Source organism: Juglans regia, chromosome 3 (assembly GCF_001411555.2).
Source record: "Juglans regia cultivar Chandler chromosome 3, Walnut 2.0, whole genome shotgun sequence".
Classification (NCBI taxonomy): domain Eukaryota; kingdom Viridiplantae; phylum Streptophyta; class Magnoliopsida; order Fagales; family Juglandaceae; genus Juglans; species Juglans regia.
Genome location: NC_049903.1, coordinates 3,013,154 through 3,032,993, shown reverse-complemented (window position 1 = coordinate 3,032,993; position 19,840 = coordinate 3,013,154). Strand labels below are relative to the sequence as shown.

General features: G+C 33.6%; 3 protein-coding genes across 3 annotated transcripts; 2 read left to right on the top strand and 1 right to left on the bottom strand.

Moving 5' to 3' along the window:
- Nucleotides 1–1,918: 1,918 nt before the first annotated feature.
- LOC108986077 (chaperone protein dnaJ 6-like) lies at nt 1,919–5,267 on the bottom strand. The gene is made up of 8 exons (XM_018958599.2): nt 5,054–5,267; nt 3,869–3,967; nt 3,685–3,786; nt 3,251–3,310; nt 3,053–3,159; nt 2,898–2,980; nt 2,500–2,590; nt 1,919–2,404 (listed from the first exon to the last, which is right to left on the bottom strand). Exons 1-8 carry the CDS (start codon nt 5,189–5,191, stop codon nt 2,194–2,196), a joined length of 891 nt encoding a protein of 296 aa, XP_018814144.1. The 5' UTR covers nt 5,192–5,267; the 3' UTR covers nt 1,919–2,193.
- Nucleotides 5,268–6,937: 1,670 nt separating this feature from the next.
- On the top strand, nt 6,938–9,017 carry LOC108986082 (zinc finger A20 and AN1 domain-containing stress-associated protein 8-like). The gene is made up of 2 exons (XM_018958604.2): nt 6,938–7,057; nt 8,151–9,017. Exon 2 carries the CDS (start codon nt 8,164–8,166, stop codon nt 8,680–8,682), a length of 519 nt encoding a protein of 172 aa, XP_018814149.1. The 5' UTR covers nt 6,938–7,057; nt 8,151–8,163; the 3' UTR covers nt 8,683–9,017.
- A 6,636-nt stretch (nt 9,018–15,653) lies between these two features.
- LOC108986083 (probably inactive leucine-rich repeat receptor-like protein kinase At5g06940) lies at nt 15,654–19,052 on the top strand. Its single transcript, XM_018958605.2, has 2 exons — nt 15,654–18,000; nt 18,585–19,052. Exons 1-2 carry the CDS (start codon nt 15,720–15,722, stop codon nt 18,944–18,946), a joined length of 2,643 nt encoding a protein of 880 aa, XP_018814150.2. The 5' UTR covers nt 15,654–15,719; the 3' UTR covers nt 18,947–19,052.
- Nucleotides 19,053–19,840: the final 788 nt, after the last annotated feature.

Sequence of the window (19,840 nt, the reverse complement as noted above, 5' to 3'; positions counted from 1 at the left end):
TAAAGTAACGTTTCAACTTATTCATAATACATAATTAAACAGCCGATTACCCACCAAAAAGAAAAGGTAGGAACAGAGAGAGAGAGAGAGAGAGAGAGAGAGAGAGAGCCCAAAGTGAAAGTGACAGATAGGGAAGACCTACAAAAAAGCAAAGGTTTGCTTGCATTGAGAGATTCATGGGAGAGCACTCACTTACAGTAGGGAATGTTCCCAGCATGCAAGCCTGATGTCACTGTCCTTGTAACTTAAAAAAAATCTCATCAAGACTTCAGACACTTTGCCTATGGATAGGGTCCTCCATAAAGCTTCCACACGGTTCTTGTGCTGGCCAGCCAAGGGAATTAATGGGTTTTTATGATTGGTTCAAGAGACATAAGGAATCGTTTAAACTTTGACCTAAATTATTTTGTATTTTTTATTATATGCATCTTTGGGTGCAATGTGGGCTAAATCCCAAAACAATTGATCAGGTGGGCAATAATAATATCGAATCAAATTCTAAAGTAGGTGGAGATATTCGAAAAATTCTATTCATCATCTTCACACACCACACACTACATACCATATTTTATTTTTCTCTTATCAAATGTGTGGTATATGAATAATGAATAAAAAAATTCAATTAGTTTAAGAATAATAAAATCAAATTTTTTTTTTTTTTTTAAATATGGCGTGTGGTGTGTGGAGATGATGAATAGCAAATAATAGCAAAGTTCGGAGACATCCACATTGAGCATCTAGGCTCGTAGAACAGCATAACAATATTGAATATTTTCCTATGTGGGGGTGGGCTTGTATAATTCACAGCTGTTCTGCTGCTTAAATTGAGGAAGGAATAGATTCGAATATAATTTATTCTAAAATAAATATGGCATCTTGGCTTTCATGACAAATCACAAGATATATCGTCACTATCGTATGTGATGGTTTTGTTGTAGTCTTGCAGGCGTAAAAATATGTTGGAATGCTATTCCTTCTTCGAATAACAGACAACAATGACCAGTTTTCTTCCATCCAGCGTTGTTTGTAGAGTTTGTCGTTGTTTTGCTTGCCCACCTGCTTGGCAAAATGTTTATACAATCAACCCAGAAACGAAAAATCATACCCAGGAAGATGGGACTCCTCGTCAGATCAATTTTCAGCAAGATTTCCTTGCAACTAACTAAACCTACATGTTACTTAGATGATGTGCAGATGATAATGATGATTGCGATTTTCTTGTCGATTTGACTGCAATTTTCTGCTGATCCCGAAAAATCAAGGCCAGAGTATGAACAGAGGAGAGAGACCCAAGAAAAAGGCATAACCATTTGTTACACCGAGATTTGTCCTACAACATCATTGCCGAGGGCAATAGCTTGGGTAGAAGATTGGTGTGGTAGTTCAGACATGCAAGGGAAACTACCACGGAATGGGTTCGCCCATCCACTTTCAACAGTTTGCTTTATCATCATCATCAATCATTCATCATTTACAGCCCAATAACTATTTTTCTTTCTTTATTTCTTTCTTTTTCTAAGGGACATTCCACCACTAGACCCTCATCCCAACCGTCCCATTAGGTGCTACTAGCTATTTCAATGACCCGTTGACAATAACGTGTTTGTTCGCACAAATGCTCATAATTTCTCACACCAGTTCTTTATTTTTTGCTGAGTAATATTATATACTATATTCTTATTCTATTTTAATCATACTAAATGGTATGTAATAAATTTATCACCATTAAATGATAAAAAATATATAATAAATGATTATTTAATTATAATAAATATGTCACATCATACTTAATAAGATGAAAGTAGAATAATAATATAGTATATAGAATTTTTCTTTCTTATCTGAAGGCCACACTCATCAAAGATATTTGTCACCAAAGCAGAAGCCAGCGACAAGCCAGTGATAATTACCGTTGGCACAAATATAGAAGCTTCTTTATGTATAGTTTCACAATATTTTTCAATGTGACAACTTCTAGCGAATGACGGAATGAGATTCACTAAAAATCCGAGTCCCTTTCTCTATTTGAAAACAAACCTCAAACCCCAAGGAAAATGAATCCAACATTATCATCAGAAGGAAGACAGGCACACGTGCATACAGTTCTTAGTATCGTTTAAATACTTATACAGCTATTGCAGGGTGCCTGCAGGATAAAATTTTGTACACAATCAATTCATAGAGAGTCTATTGTTACTCCTGCCTTGATTTTTGGAACTTCCTATGGCTTTCGAGTCTTTCCTGCACAGCCATAAATTCTTCTTCAGTGGGTTCTGAAACAGCATTACCCCCGCCACCATATTTAGATACCAAAGATGAGAACATGGAATCAAAACGATCTCTTCTCCCACTTTGGCGCTGAGATATGATTGCATATATATCTGCTTCTGACTCTTTAATTGACCTTTATAAAGTTTACACAGCAAAATTGTTATCTCTACCAAGTTCGGATCAAAGTATATCATAGTACGGCTAAATACCAAGCAGTATAATACTTACTTCCCCTTCCTTCTCAAAGGACTTGTAGGGGGTTTAGCGTGAGATACTTGCTTTGCCCATTTCTGGTAGGCTTTCATCGCTTTCAGTTCTCCTACACATGCAGCAAGTTAAGAATGATAAAGCATGCCTTGAAATGCATCAAATAGGACGAACTAAGCAGGCTGCCCTTAGAAGTTAACTACTATAAAAATAAAGTATTATTTAGGTGGAAAATTCTCAGATAACCTGTTAGATTGTGTATTCAGGTGTCATAACAATCAACTATAGTATCAATCATTCTTTTTTTAACTTGCAAAGCAGGACTGAGCTCAGACACTAGATTCTTCCCTCATATAAAGGGTACAACAGCTAATTTCCTAGTGAAGCCTACCTCAGAACATGCAACTAGAAATTCTAACCTGAAGCTATAGCCTCATCGATAATGTCCTTGAAACGATGTGAATCAAGCTTAGGATCCGAGCAAAGCATTGAAAAGAAGAGTCTGTAGAGGAAAGAACTTCAGTCGTCAAACTGGCAAGTCTTCATGAAAGAGGCTTAAACATTGATCTTGTACCTGTTCATGTTACCCTTGCTCTTCTTGTACAGATTAATCAAATCTTTCTTCTCAGAGTCAGATCCCCTATAGTTTGCTTCAAACTCTTCAATATCAGCCTCAGTGACCTGCAGTTACAGATTTAAGATCTTTAAAAAACAACAAATTAATGAAAGCCATATGATAATAGAAAATATATTGACCATAAAATTGGCATACCTTTTTGTACATTGTTCTTAAGAACTCATGCAGATTCTGAACAACTTCCCCCGAAAGATCCTGATCGTCCAAAAGAAAAAATTAGAAAAGGTGGTGAAAAGAACAGTTGGATTTACAGGAAACTAAAACAATCCCTTTGTTTTACAAAGCAGTTCAAAGGAAGTGTTCTACTTTCTCGTGAAAATTGGAAGAACACTTTTTTGTATTTCATTATCTTAAGAAATACCATCGTTTACATAACTCCCTTGTCAGTTTTACCCAGCTTCTTATAACCACGGATTGTTGAAATGAACAACAATATTATCTGGTAACAAATGATTATATATGAAAATTGTGACTTAAAATTTAAAACAAGCACAATAATCTTATCCCATAGGGTAACAACCCTTAATTTGACTGATTAAAAAAAAAAAAACATTTAGACTGTCACTCACACCATCATCAACACAACCAGTCTGATCATAGAGTGCTCTTTTCTCCTCATCCCCGAGAATTGATATCACTTTTTGCAACTGCTGAAACTTCTCTTTAGCCTCCTACAAGATGCAGAATAAGAGGTTACAAATTTGGAAACTTTCTAGTTGATCCAAATTAGTACCTAGTAACAAGCATTGTTACCTCATCACCAGGGTTTTTATCAGGATGGAGTCGCAATGCCAACTTATAGTATGCTTTCTTTATTTCGTGTTGAGATGCTGTCTTCTCCAGACCAAGAACCTATGAGCACCAGGTTATCAGTTATATAACTTGCTGCACTTCGCACTTTGATGTAAATGTAAAACAACAGTAAACCAAGACCCCAAGGATATGAAACCAGAAAAGTCTCACAGTATGAAGCACACCAATGTAATTATACCAGCATCTAAGCTTCACTCTTCATGATTCAAGTTAGGCATGCCAGTTATGGATTATTCACCAAGTTATCAAAGGTTACAAAGGAGAATTTCCATTGAAATCTTCATCATGAACCTTGAATGGAAGGTCACTCGAAGCTTATGTGATAGAGGTCACCTAGTCAAATTACCGTTAATGCCTTGGAAGACAACTTCGCACCACGTTAACCAAAATTTAACTAATCCCAATGTGCCAACTGATCCACTTCGGGGGAGGGGAGACAAAAAGGAAAAGAATAGACGGTTCAGTAGAGAATCGCTGGAAGGTGAATTAAGAGAGACCTTACAGGTGATTGGTCTGACAAATAATCTATTGCCTCTGATCTTATGATTTCTTCTATAATAGAAAGAGAGCAATCATTTCCATGGCCTTTTCTTGTTCAGTAAGTGATATATAACATATTCCCCTTGCCAGTAATTCAAAAGACTTCTAAGTACATATCCAAGCACAAATTCACTTAAGGACAAAATGTATAGCAATCAGCAGCGGATTTAGTTTCGTTAATCCAAAAGAGAAGATTATTTTTTTCTGGTCCAAAGGTCTTTCCGTTGACAACCTAGGAGCCTACAGTACTGCATCAAGATAACCCTGACCTCTGCTCTGGATCATTCTTTGAAGCATTCCCAATTAAGCGCACGATGAAATGCCCTAATGAATGGAGGGACATTAAATACTATCCACTAACCCAATAAACCCTTCCATTGAAACGTGTTAAGCATTAAGATAACAGGATCATAGAATGACAACAGAGCACAATTAAAAAAAAAAAAAAATCACCAAAACAGTTATATGAAGCAAAAAATAAAGCAACGTCCAAAAAACCTAAATTCCCATCTAGGGCAACAAAACTCCGAAAATATAGTTGTGCAGTAAAAAGGTATTTATAAAATTGAATATAACTTCGGGTACCTCGTAGAGGCTCTTGTCGTTAGTTGACGATTCATTAAGATTTTCTTGGTCGTCTTGTCCATCTTTTTGGAGGAATTCCTCATCTTCTTCTTCTTCTTCTTGTTCCTTGGAAACCCTGGTTTTCTTTCTCTCCGCCATCGAAGCCTACATGCGATTGAGTAAAAAATGAAGCCCTGTAGAGGGTTCGGGTGTTGATATTAATATATACAATGCTGATTTGTTCCCGCCACTTCGCGCTTTTTTGCCTTTAACACATTTTCCCGCCGTGACGATCACATATGGGCTTCCCTGTGGGCCTATACCTTAACCCTACATGCACATGGGCCGCTCTACGATTAAAAGAAACTGGTCACCACGAGTTTGATATAACTATCAAGTATCAATTATAATTGGTTTTTCTTTCAAAAAAAATATATGATTTTTTCAAGAAAAAAAAAATTATAAATAAATATTAGAATAAATATTTTATTGTTTTTATGATTTAAATCCTCTCTTTTTTTTATCCATTATTTAAAGTTATTTTGTTTTCAAGTTATTGTATAAAACACACCATCAACATTATTTAAATAATAAATTTTGATTTATAAATTTAATTTTTAAGATTTTTCTTTCAAATTAAATTATCAAACACTTTACTGTGTGTGTTCACTGTTATTCACACCGGCTTTATATATAATTTTTCTTTTCTTTTTTTCAGAGCAACTTAGGGAAACCACGCATTCCTCGGCAATTTTTTCAAAGTCTTCTCTGATGGTCTATAATCTATTAATCATCGTGACATGAAATTCATTTTTCTTAAAAAAAATTAAGAATGAAATATGTTTAGATTAAAGTTGATTTATTTTTTTAGAAATTGAGATAACCAAATATGGCGCATCCTCGTTAGCTTGGCCAAAGTCCAATGATAGTTAAATTTTAACTAATATGTGCTAAAAAATATCATATTGGATTGGGCATCTCTATAAAATTTTAGATATTTGCTACAGTGATTCTCCAAATTTATAGGTGAGCAGTAGGTTAGTTAAATATCAAAATATTCAATTCTCATTTTTCTCACAAAATATGTAGGTATTTTTTGTAATTAAAAATTTTGGTTCGATTTATTATTATTAAATATAAAATGTGATAAAAATAAATTAATTAGTTAATATTAATTATTAAGTTAATTATAATATAATTATTATTAATATTTAATAAATTTGATAAATATTAATTTAATCTAATTAGAATATAATAATAATTATTAATATTTAATTTTAATTTAATATTTAATAAATATTAATTTAATTTAATTTAATTAGAATATAATTATTATTAATATTAAATTGGTAGAATTATAAAATGTGATATAAATAAATTAAATATAAATTATTAAATTAATAATATTTTTTTATTATATAAATAGTAAATGACTAATCCAGTATAAAGATTGAATTTAAATGTAATAGGTAAATGTAAAAAGTGTAATATTAATTAAATTTTGAAGATGAATTTAACCAAACTAATGAAAATTTTCTGAAGTTGAAAACCTCGCATTCTCAACCGCCTAGTTCTTGCCGCTCGATGAGATGGGAGAAAATAAAAGTTAAAAATAAAATAAAATATTATTTTAAAATATTAATTTTATTTTAAAATTTAAAAAAATTATTATATTTTATATAAAAATTTTAAAAAATTATTATAATAATATAAAATGAGATAAGATATTTTACTTTAATAGCTAAACCAGCCCTACAAGGTTAAACAGTGAACAGAAGGCCGTGGGCAAGGGTAATGAAACCGACCCGTGAGAGCGTGGTCGGCAGAGAAAATAGTGAGGTTTTTTTTTTTTTTTTTTTTTTTTTAATTAAAGGTAAATATATATAGGCAAAGAGAGAGAAAGACAGCCTGATTGTAATAACCTTTCTTAACTCAAACCTCTCTCTCTTTCTGCGTGTCTCTTTCTCTCCCCTCGGGTCTTCGTTTTTCCGATTATCTTTCGATTATCTGATCGATCGATTCTGGGTAAGATTTTTCCTCCTTTTTTTCTCTCTGTTTTTTTATTTAAATAATTCTCTCTTGTAGAAATTATATGTTTGGATTTTGTGCACCAAGAAAACCAAACAGACGACCCGTTTCTTGATATATTCCTCTATCCTGACTAGGGTTTTCCTTTTTCGCATGTACGTCCGTTTGTATGTATATGAACAGACATATTGAGGGTTAATCTTGTTCTTGTTTATGAAGATGATTGGTTGTGCTTTTTAATCGAGGTAGTTCTTTGTTAGGTTGGGCCGATTGCATATGTTAAACTTTATGGCAACAGTTTTTTATTTCATGGGTAATAATATCCCGGAGAAGGTTGAGGAAATCGGGGTTTTTGCTGAATATTTTGGATTCGTCTTGTATTCCCTTGGTGTATATAAAAAGTGTTGTGTGTGCAAGGAAATTCTTGATGTGCTTAGAAAAAAAGAAGAAATTCTTGATGTTTTGATATGCTGTGCTGGGTTAAATTTGTTTTGAACTGCTTTCTCTAGGGCCATATTAGTATTGTTTTTGGAGTATTTTTTCTCCTCATCTCATGTAGAGAAGCTGATGAATTTGTTGACTTGGTTTCGTTTATGTGAGAAGTGAAGATGTTTATCCTGGTAAAAGTTTGTATAAATGTTTGGTGGAGAACCCCCAAAACACAAAAAATGGAAAAAGAAGATGCTATGTGCCTTCATTTTTTGCATTTTCTTGCTGTTTAAACTCTTTCTGATTTTCAATTTGATTCGAGAAAGTCTATGTTACTTCAGTTATGAACGTGCTTGTTTTTTTTTCCATTTGCAGCCCAGATAAACGTTCCATAGGATTGTGTATGATGAAAATTGATTTTTATTGATAGAATTAAGCAAATCGCATCAACTGCATTTAGTTTTCTTTATCATTTTTATGGCTTCCCCAATTGCCTTTTATATGCACCTGAGCTTGCCCCTTAGTTTGCTTGTATTCATGGATTCATGTCCTCGCATGTCTCTTAAGTATGTACTCCTTTTCCTTGGTTTCAAAGATTGCTATATGGTATTGTAATTGTTATCTTATTCTTGCCTCTGATTTCAAATTGACGTTCTTGCAGGAAATTAGAGAAGATGGAGTCTCATGATGAAACAGGATGCCAAGCACCTGAACGCCCTATTCTTTGCATTAACAGCTGTGGTTTCTTTGGAAGGGCTGCAACGATGAATATGTGTTCCAAATGCTACAAGGATAAGCTCATGCAGCAGGAGCAAGTCAAACTTGCGGCCTCATCAATAGGAAGCATAGTGAACGGGAGCTCTAGCAGCAGTGAAAAGGAGCCTGTTGTTATGGGTGCGGTGGATGTACAGGCTGAACCAGTGGAGAGAAAGATCCTTTCAACAGAACCATCAAGTGATTCATCCTTAAGCAAATTTGTTCAGATGCCTATGAAAGAGGGATCCACTAGATGCACAACTTGTCGAAAGCGTGTTGGTTTAACTGGCTTTAATTGCAAGTGCGGAAACCTGTTCTGTGCAATTCATCGCTATTCTGATAAGCATGATTGCCCCTTTGATTATAGGTCTACTGCCCGGGATGCTATTGCCAAAGCCAACCCTATTGTGAAGGCAGAAAAGCTTGATAAACTTTAGGATTCATATTTGGAAAATTGGAGTATGATGCTCCTTTCTCTATCCATGTGTCTTTATATAAGTTGGCTGCTTGTCATGTTCGTGTCCTTCACTGATAAAAATGGATGAAGTCATGGTAGTGAGGACATCTTTAGGAGAAGACTATTGTGAGGAACTGAGGATTCCTTTATTGGCTCTAGTTTGGTGTTACTTGTAATGTTAAATCTCGGTTGGCTGCGCGGTTATTTGGTAGAACATTGAAAAATGGTACTCCGTTTCCAATGGCATGTATATGCAATATTGTGTGCACTTATTTCAGTGGTCTCTACAGGTATATGCGCTTCGTGGATTTAAAACCGTGTCACAGAAATTGGGTCGTTGATAACTGTTATTATTTTTCCCCTTTCTTTCCATCATCTTCTTATAGTTACTCGCGATGTATGTGTGGAATGGGAGACTTCACTTGCTGGATTACCAATTCATACCCAAAAACTTATGTAGCACTTATTTATTTTCTCATGCTTTTGTGGGCCATTGAATTTCACGTGTTAATGTGAATGTACGTCCCCGGTTTCAGAGTCGTGGATTGTTGGTGTTGAAAATCTCGGCCCGTTGTCTTGGAACTCCTCGGCTAGTGGACTAGACGTTTACAGGCGATGGAATGGTGGCCGCCAGTAGAAGGGTTTTCTGATTTTGAGTGATGCAATGTTTCTGACGATGCCTTACAAAACGTCTGAGCGCTTATGTAGTGAAACAACAAAAATAAAAAGGGATTAGAGATTGGGACTGGTAAACTCCAAGAACCATTGGCACAATTACCTATCAAGAAATCTCCTAATTAATATAGCAAGACCACCAACGCGTTGTTCCATGGCCTCTTAAGCACACAGCTTTTGACTGTGTTTTCCATTTGTGAGAGTGATCCTCTTTCGAGGAGCACGGAATGGCATATCTTTTGATGGTAGTTTTGACAGCGTAAACAAAGTTGCTTCCCAACTGCAAGATGGAAACAAGAAAAAAGGATTCTTTCTCTGATGCCTTTTCTTTCCTTAATTTTGTTTGGTATTATGGTGTTTGTGCAGTTGCCGTTTCAAGAGGATATCGCCGTGGACCCGTGTGAGAATCGTTTGGCAAAGGCTGAAGATTGAAAAAAGATTGCAATATTCCCTCTAGAAAGAAGGTATCTACAAATAATAATTAAAGCTTGACCTTTTTGGGGGAAAAAAAGTAACTTTCCACCATTAATATTTTTATTCAACATGCCTTCTTTTAGCTCAATGAGGGTCTTACAAAGTTGGATCAGTGCTGCAAGAACTGGTTTACATTATGATATGAATTGGAATTGATCAAATCATTGTCACTTCCTAATTATCTTTTCGGGCATGCATGCTCTCTTTTCGGGTGTGTGGAATTCCAATTAGTCGGATCAAATTTGGTTATGTAACTTTCTTTGGGCGAGCTTTGAAAAAGAAGAAAAAATAAATAAAAAGTTGAAGGGCATAAAGGATCATCAAGCATGGAAAGCAACACGAAGCAATGAAGAGAGATGTCCCCACCGTCTGCTGAAAGTGATGTTGGTTATAAGAGTGGGCATTATTAATCCATATAGCTTTCTTCATTTCAATAAGTGAAATTTGATTTTAACACCTTTGGCTTACCCCTCACCATAATCATGTCTGGTTTCTGCGTCAAAGACACAAAGGGCACCTTCGAAATCCTTTGTTGGGACTAGGAGACTTGTTTATGGGGAATATTGCTTAGCAAAAATCACAAGCATCCAAAGTCTAAAACAGGGAAATGTGTAATATATATATATATATGCCCTCGGATGCTTTAAGTTTAATCTCTCTCTCTCTCTCTCTCTCTCTCTACCTTTAGAAAAAGGAACAAATTGGAATGCATTAAAAAAGAGGAACATCAAATATTGTATAAACTGCTTGTAGTCCTGGCTTATTATACTAGATTTTACATCGCCAAGAGTTCCGTCTTAAGGGCTGACATTCTTGAACTCAGTCAATAGGACGCATAAAGAATTTCTTATGAAATTCGTGACCATGATATCATAAAAATATATGGTACCATAAACGATAATTCTGTGGCCTTTGAATGACAAAGAATGGATGCCCATGAAAAAATGGTCGACGGATGAGTAAACCAACTCAATTCAAAAGGATTATTGTGTTTGGATGGTGGGATATTTTTAGATATTTTGTAAATTATAATAAAAAAATAATGAAAAAAAATAATAAAAGTAATAATAATTAATAATAAATTATTTTAAGAATATCCGAAATATTAGGCGTACACAAACTAGCATATAAAAACCCATAATTAGTCTGACTATAAAGTGTCCTGCCTACATGAGTCGAAGAAAATGTCTGAACATCTTAATATAAATAAAATGAAAATTTTTTTTTGAAATAAAAAAAAGAAAGAAAAATACTATTATATTCATTCTATTTGATACCGTTTATCTTTTTCTTTTTTTTTTAAATTTAGTAATTAAAAAAATAATTTTAAATATATTGATATATTTTTTTTTTTTAAATATGTTTAAAAAAAAAAACTTTTTTACACTGGGCTGTAAGCCTACAGCCCAACGGGCAAGATGGGTGGCGCCACAGTAGCCGCACCCATAAAAAAAAAAAAAGTGCTTGTTTCTTGTGCCTTTGTGCGTTGTCGTTCAGTGCGAAAGAAATATGTTGAGGCAGACATGACAGGATAATTTTTCTCTAGATTTTGCCAGAGAACTGCAATAAATGGATTGTCATTTCACCTCAAACTCCCACAGCAAAACGTCGATCCCAATTCCCAAATGCACAGACATGATAAGAGTCAACTTGAAGGAAAAGCTACACTCTGACATTTTCAACGCAACGCTTTTTACTCTGTATAGCACGTGTACCATCTCTATTGGTGGTGGACGACGACAGCCGTTTGACGTCCGAAACACTGACAAGACAACAACTTTTCGAGTGCCTGTGCTTGCGTTGGCTAACATATTTATTTAGGGGTGATGCTACAGACCCCGCTGGGGGCTCCCGCTGGGAGCTCCCGCTGGGGTGTAGTATTATTTTATACGTGTTTTGTTTAAATAATTTTTTATATAGATCTTTTATTATTTTAAAATATTTTAAAAAAATAAAATAAATTTAAAACATCATTCAAAAAATATTTTCTTAATTAGAAAGTAAAAAAATATAAATTAAAAAATACTTTCTTAATCATGAAGTAAAATAAAAAATTATAAAAAATATTTTTAAAAAAATAAAATAAATTTAGAACATCATTAAAAACACTTCCTTAATTAGAAAGTAAAAAAAAATTTATTAAAATATACTTTCTTAATCACGAAGTAAAATAAAAAAATATTTTTTTATGATTTTTTATTTTATTTCGTGATTAAAAAAGTATTTTTTAATAATATTTTGAATTTTTTTATTTTTTAAAAATAATTAAAATTATAAAAAAAATCTATATAAAAAATAATTTAAAAACAAAAACACAAAAAAAATACACTAATCTCCAGCGAGAGCTCCAAGCGGGAGCGGGAGCTCCCAGCGGGAGATATAGCATTTCCCTTTATTTAGAGCAATAATACGTACACAATATATTTCATAATATATATTTTAAAATAAAATATTATTTTGTTAAACCAACTTTTATTTTAAAATATAATTATATAATGTATTATAAAAATTTATATGTATTTATTATTTTTCATTTATTTAGGACGGTGCTATTCCTAGGAGTCCATCGAAACCAACCACCAAATTGGCAAAAAAAAAAAAAATTTATCTTTTTTTCTTCTTTTTTTATTTTCCAAATGTTTTTTAAAATTCATGAAATTTTTTTTAAATATATAAATATAAATTTTTTTTAAAATAATTACTTAACAATTAAATAAAAAAATAAAAAAATGTAATCGGTGGCCACCGTCACCTTCTGTGGCCTGTGGGAGAAGCATTTCCTACTTATTTTTAATTCATAGTTAAAGAATTGATTTTTAATAATATTTTATATTTTTAAAATTTTTTCTTAATAATTAAAGATGTTAAAAAATATTTAAAAATAATAATAAAAAAAATTTAAATACACTATAGAGTAATAAAAGAGTAGTAGGAAGTTCCTATTTAGATTGAGAGTTTATATCATTTTATCTAATTATTATAATTTTTTAAAAATTTTATATAAAATATAATAAATAATTCAATTTTTTTTAATACAAAAATAAAAATAATATTTTATTTAATTTTTATCTTATTTCATTTCATCTCAATTTACTATCCAAACTTCTCTTTAATTTCTTTTAAATTTTCAACTTATTGGATTACTTTCCAATGAAAAGTAGGGGATATAAAATAAAATTAGAAAATTGATTGAACCGATCAACTTAACTTGATTGAATCGGTGAATTTGTTCGGTACTAGGTTTTAAAGAGTTGAAGTTGATTTTTTCATATTTTAAAAAGTTGTTTGAACTAAACTGTACCGATATATATTTTTTAAATTTTTTTATTATATATCAGATATTTTTATATAATTTTTATATTACATTATATGATAAGCTGTTAATTAATATCACTCACTCTATCATTATCTCTTTGTTGCTAACGGGCCTTGAACTTGTTCCCTTCCTTTTATTTCTGATAATGGTCTTAATGGATTCCCACATACGCTCGAAAATGCAAAAATAATAAATTAAAACTTTAGATTTCGTAGGTTTGGGAAGTGAGATGAAAATTTTGTGTTTTGTTTTGAAGTTTAAAATATTAAATTTTAATATTATTATTGTTTTGGGATTTGAAAAAGGTGTATTGAGATTTAAAAAAATTGAATTGTTTATTATATTTTGTATAGAGATTTGAAAAATGTGTAATGATGAGATGAGATGAAATGAGAATTTTATGTTTTGTTTGATGTCCCAAACCTGCCATACTCTTTTGTGTTTATGCTTCAATTTTTTTTATAAACTAAGTGGCATCACAATGTGGTGTCATGTCAAGTGAAAAAGTGAATGACATAAATTATAATAGCATTTATTAATTAGTACAACATTTGATATAACATATAAATTTTAATCTTAAACATGAGCATTAATATTAAGTTATTAAATATAAGATTACTTTTGATATATATATATATATTTGGCATAATAAATTATAATATATATTTTTTAAAATATATTTACACATTTGATCACATATACTGACATTTGATAAACTTATGTAGTGCCACACTTGTAAAAAGCAAACCAACAAAATCGGATCAAATTAGACCGAAATTGAAAAAATCGAAAATTTTGTGTTTCGATGATGAATGAGTCTGTATCGATTTTTAAATTTTTAAAATCAATTTATATTAGTTCGATTTTAAAATTTGTATAAACCCGAACCGAACCAGAATGATTTCACCCATAATGAAAACGAGTCATCGGGTTCATCTTAATAAACATGTTAAGAAACAAGATTGATTGTGTTGAATAAATAAGGTTTTTTGTCCATAATGCACACAATTCATATAATTTAAAAACAAAAGTAAACTCAAGAGTCTTACACCATACACTTGCCAAGGGAAAAAATAAAATATATAAAAAATAAAGACTCACATCAATAGGTGTGTAGTGTAAGGTTACTTAAATGAATAATTCATCATTTATATAGTAAGATTTAATTTATAATATTTAATATTTTAAATTTATCCTCTAAACTAATTCATACAATGTAAGCACTTCATTTTATAATTTATATTATCTACACCGACTTATAAGTATAAATCTTTCATTTTCCTTTTTATAAATATAAATATTTCCTTATTGAAATATGGCTAAAATACCAATTCTATATTAGCTGGAAATGGTTTAAATTCGCTGGTTAATCATATTTTCTGATCGAATAAAAAAATTACAGAAATTAGATACAATTTTATCCCATAAAAAATTTGAAGTATTATAATTGAATCTATTGACCATGAAACTCGTTAGAAAGCAGAATAAAAGAGTGGCCAGTATATTTATTTTCTGATTTGGATATTTTATTCCAATACCGATATAATTATTATCAGTAATTTTATTATAATAAGGCCCTTTCTCATTTTTCTAACCAACAGACTCTGACATTATCACACCTATGTCGTTGAAAAGAGTTCTCATGCTGGCACGTGAGAAGTGGAGTCTTGTTTCATCCTCTCTTGGAAATGGAGTCTTGTCATCACACACGATAGTCTTCTTTTCTTTTTTATTTGCATATATGTGTCTATATATATATATATATAATTTTTAGACCCATACTTGGACTTATATGATAATTGCAAAAGTAAGATACTTTTGACTATTTTGTAAACAAATTTTAGAATGGTTTCCCGGCTACAATTTAGGGGTGATTTACTGCACTAGCTTCTATGTATCTGAAAATTTCCCTCTGATAATAGGGTTGGTGAAAGGCCAAATCATGTCTAACACATAAGATATGGAATGTGGGTATTTTTTATTTTTATTTTTTATTTTTGATGATTAAGACTGTCGAGGTCAGTTTACGCGTCTCTCGACTAATTTTATAGGATCTTAAAATTAATAATTAGGTAAATTTCTAATGATTCTAAAGAGACTCTAACTGATGATCATTAAAAAATATTAAATAATAATTAATAATAATAATAAATAAATAAAAATAAGAACCTTATTGAGCACCACTGCTACTTTTTACAAAGTAATGTTCCAAAATTCAAAGGGCACACATTTTCTACCCAAAAAAAGGGAAGATTTTCTTTAGACAACCGATTGACATTTTTGCATAATTCGTAACAATTATTTTACTGTTTTTACTTTTACTTTTCTGCTCTTTCTTTCTTGGGTGGGACCGGACGAGGGAAGAGCTTTCTTGGAACTTATACGAAATCCTCAAAAGTTATGATGACATTTTGTAACTTTGCAAAGATACCCTCGACCCCATCAATGTCCAGTAATCTATTCCTCTGACTCGCATCTTCGCACTTCACGGATATATAGGAAAGATTGAAAACTGAAAAGAATACATCCAAGCTCTCTCACAGTCACCTCCAATGGCCACTACCTGCACATACTCACTTATTCTCTCTCTAATCTTATCCTTCTTTATTCTTAACTCAGCTTCGTCTGAGGCAGATATCCTTTTAACCTTCAAGGCCTCCATTGAAGACTCCAAGAATGCTCTTTCTAGCTGGTCTAATGCCTCAGCTACCCATTATTGCAACTGGACGGGTATCTCCTGCGTCTCCACGCCTTCACTTTCTGTTACTTCTCTCAACCTTCAAAGCTTAAACCTTTCTGGTGAAATCTCCTCTTCAATCTGTGAGCTTCCCTATCTTTCTCACCTCAATCTTGCTAACAATGTTTTTAACAAACCCATTCCTCTTCATCTCTCTGAATGCAATACTTTGGAGACTCTGAATCTCAGTAATAATCTCATTTGGGGTCCAATCCCATCTCAGATTTCTCAGTTTGGTTCTTTGAAAGTGCTTGATCTCAGCGGAAACCATGTTGAAGGAAAGATTCCAGAAAGCATGGGCTCACTGCAGAACCTTGAAGTACTCAACTTGGGGAGCAACTTGCTTTCAGGTAGTCTACCTGCTGTTTTTGGTAACTTCACCGAGCTTGTTGTTCTTGATTTGTCTCAAAATGCATACTTGGTTAGTGAGCTTCCCAGTGACTTTGGGAAGCTCGAGAAGCTCGAGCAACTTCTTTTGCAAAGCTCTAGTTTTTATGGTGAAATCCCGGACTCTTTTGTGGGTTTGCGAAGTTTGACCATTTTGGACCTTTCCCAAAACAATCTGACCGGCGAGGTTCCTCAGACACTAGGGTCATCTCTTAAGAAACTGGTGTCTTTGGATGTTTCACAAAATATGCTTTTGGGGCCATTCCCAAATGGCATCTGTAATGAAAAAGGCCTTATAAACCTGAGCCTCCATACAAACTTCTTCAGTGGTCCAATATCCAACTCCATTAGTGGATGTATAAATCTTGAGAGGTTTCAGGTTCAGAACAATGCGTTGTTTGGCGATTTCCCAGACGGTTTATGGTCATTGCCCAAAATCAAGCTCATTCGAGCTGAAAACAATAGATTTTCTGGAGAAATACCTGATTCGGTATCAATGGCTGCCCAATTGGAGCAAGTTCAACTAGATAACAACAGTTTCACTAGTAGAATTCCTCAGGGTCTTGGGATGGTTAAGAGCTTATACAGATTCTCTGCATCTCTTAATGGTTTATATGGTGAACTTCCTCCTAATTTTTGCGATTCACCCGTTATGAGTATAATAAATCTCTCACACAATTCGCTTTCGGGACAAATTCCGGAGTTGAAGAAGTGCAGGAAGCTAGTTTCATTGTCTTTTGCAGACAACAGCCTTACTGGAGAAATTCCACCATCCCTTGCAGATTTACCAGTGCTAACTTACCTTGATCTTTCTGATAACAATCTCAGCGGTCCCATTCCCCAAGGGCTTCAAAACTTGAAGCTGGCCCTCTTCAATGTATCCTTCAATCAACTATCCGGTAGAGTCCCATTCTCTTTGATTTCAGGTCTCCCGGCTTCATTTCTGGAAGGAAACCCTGAGCTTTGTGGCCCCGGATTACCCAATTCTTGTTCCGATGACCATCCAAGACACCAGACTGCTGGTCTTGCAACATTGACATATGTTCTGATATCTATAGCTTTTGGTCTTGGGACTCTGATTGTGGCTGCTGGGTATTTTTGGTATCACAGATATTCCAAGCAGAGATCTCAAACGGGAAGTTGGCGTATGATATTCTTCTATCCTCTTAGAGTCACCGAGCATGAATTAGTCATGGGAATGAATGAAAAGGGTGCAGTAGGAAGTGGTGCATTTGGTAGAGTATACATTTTAGGTTTACCGAGTGGTGAACTTGTTGCCATAAAGAAGCTTGTTAATTATGGGAGCCAATCATTCAAAAGTCTGAAGGCAGAGATTAAGACATTAGCCAAGATCAGACATAAGAACATCGTTAAAATTCTTGGTTTTTGCCGTTCTGATGATTCGATCCTTCTAATTTACGAGTTCTTACAAAAAGGGAGTTTAGGGGATCTGATTCACAGGCCAGGTTTTGTGTTGCAGTGGGATGTGAGATTAAGAATTGCCATAGGGGTTGCTCAGGGATTAGCATATCTTCAGAAGGATTATGCCCCGCATTTGCTTCACAGAAATCTCAAGTCAAATAATATCCTGCTGGATGCAGATTTTGAGCCAAAACTCACAGATTTCGCACTCGACATAATTGTGGGAGAAGCCGCATTTCAGTCAACCATGGCTTCTGAAACTGCATCATCGTGTTACAATGCACCAGGTAAGAGATCTGATGAGACCTACTCATGTTTTAATAGGTATTTTGCTACATAACTGTAATGATTAAAAGTACTGCCACTGAAAGTCAGAACCGACTGAAGTTGAAGAACCAGCGGATGAGTTGTGGTTAGGAGTGAAATGCCACTACCTAGCTGGTTCTGCACAAAATGTGGTAATAGAGTAACTCTTGTCTTAAAGAGTCTTATGCTTACTTTAGTGGCACTTGAATGTCCGAATCTCTCTCTCTCTGTCTCTCTCTTTTAGTTTTAACTGATTTACTATTTTCTGAACCGTGACATTGGGGGTCATGGAAAAATCACCTTTTAAATTCTTGAGGACCAGGGAATGCTCTCTATAAGTTACCTTAGAATAAAAATGCGAAGAACTGCTAAAGTGGTTAGGCGCAATTGTTTACTGCTAAATCACCTCTAAATACGCCCTTTCTGAATTAATGGTTAATTGACTCGTGAAAACACCACATCACCATAGAAAAGCCATATAAATTTTTGGCCAAGTATATGGAATGCTTTGTGAATACGCTATGATATTTGAGGTCCAGATGGTCTTATTGGGTTTGTATTGCAGAATGTGGTTACAGCAAGAAGGCAACTGAGCAAATGGATGTTTACAGCTTTGGTGTTGTATTGTTAGAGCTTGTGAGTGGCCGAAAAGCTGAGCAAGCAGAACCGGCAGAATCTCTTGATATCGTGAAATGGGTGCGAAGGAAAGTTAACATTACCAATGGGGCGTACCAAGTTCTTGACCCAAACATATCAGAGTCTTCCCAACAAGAGATGCTTTCGGCTCTAGAAATCGCGATGGGTTGCACTTCTGTGATGCCAGAGAAAAGGCCATCTATGTTTGAAGTTGTGAGAGCTCTTCAGTCCCTCGACTCAAGGACTTCCTTTCCTTCCAATACTTCTGAAGGTCATTCAATTTCACTCTGATGGAACCGGGGACTTGACCCCTTTTTTCAAGTCTTTAATGTAAAGTCAACTTGAATTTTCTCACTGTGATTTCTGATTAGGAAAAGAAGGGGTTGTTAAGAAACTTGATCCCATGGTCCAGGCACTATACAGGTTGTGTTTATCTCAACTTATTTTCGAATCAATCATCGATAAGACCACTACTTCTTTTTAACTTTTCATAAAAAAAAAAAAAGTAAATAAATAAACTCAACTCATCTCGAATCAATAATCGATGAAACCACTACTTCTTTTTAACTTTTCATAAAAAAAAAAAAAAAATTAAACTCGACTCATCTTATTTCATACATTTTAATCTAAAAGTTTAAACTCATCTCATCTTAAAAAAGTTAAATCCATTTCAATAGAATATATAAAATATTACTATTTACAATTCAACTCATCTCAATAATCCAAACATAGCATTAATGTTCTCTGAACTGGAAGTTTGAGAAGCAGATGAACAATATGTTTTGATCAAGGAGACAAACATGAATTTGATTCTTTGAGACGGTACTTGTCTCGTCAATTTAGAGATTAATAAGCAATAGTCAGTCGCCAGTGAACAGGGCATCGTGGGCTTGTTCTATCTACTATGCAACTTTACGGTCATGAATGTGAGATTTGTGGGATTAAATACGATCGGTTGGGAAGACTTGGAATTGAGACCACCGGGTTTTTTCGATTTTAGTTTTTTCATGTATGGATCCACGGATTTGGATTCTCTGTAGTTCTTAACCAAATTCTAAGGTCAAGAGCGGCAGAAATATAGAGACAAGAAGTGGACTTCACAACATTTATAATTGATTAAATGAATTTCTTGAGTAATATAAAATTTTCAATAAATGTTATATGTTTAACTCTATGTGACGTGAT

Excerpts from the sequence above, each read along its gene's own strand:
- LOC108986077 (XM_018958599.2), bottom strand. The coding sequence starts at position 5,191 with ATGGCGGAGAGAAAGAAAACCAGGGTTTCCAAGGAACAAGAAGAAGAA. Across the intron at positions 3,787-3,868 it reads ATAAAAACCCTGGTGATGAG|GAGGCTAAAGAGAAGTTTCA; the intron begins GTAACAATGCTT and ends TGCATCTTGTAG. Across the intron at positions 2,405-2,499 it reads CCTTTGAGAAGGAAGGGGAA|GTCAATTAAAGAGTCAGAAG; the intron begins GTAAGTATTATA and ends AACTTTATAAAG.
- LOC108986082 (XM_018958604.2), top strand. The coding sequence starts at position 8,164 with ATGGAGTCTCATGATGAAACAGGATGCCAAGCACCTGAACGCCCTATT.
- LOC108986083 (XM_018958605.2), top strand. The coding sequence starts at position 15,720 with ATGGCCACTACCTGCACATACTCACTTATTCTCTCTCTAATCTTATCC. Across the intron at positions 18,001-18,584 it reads ATCGTGTTACAATGCACCAG|AATGTGGTTACAGCAAGAAG; the intron begins GTAAGAGATCTG and ends TTTGTATTGCAG.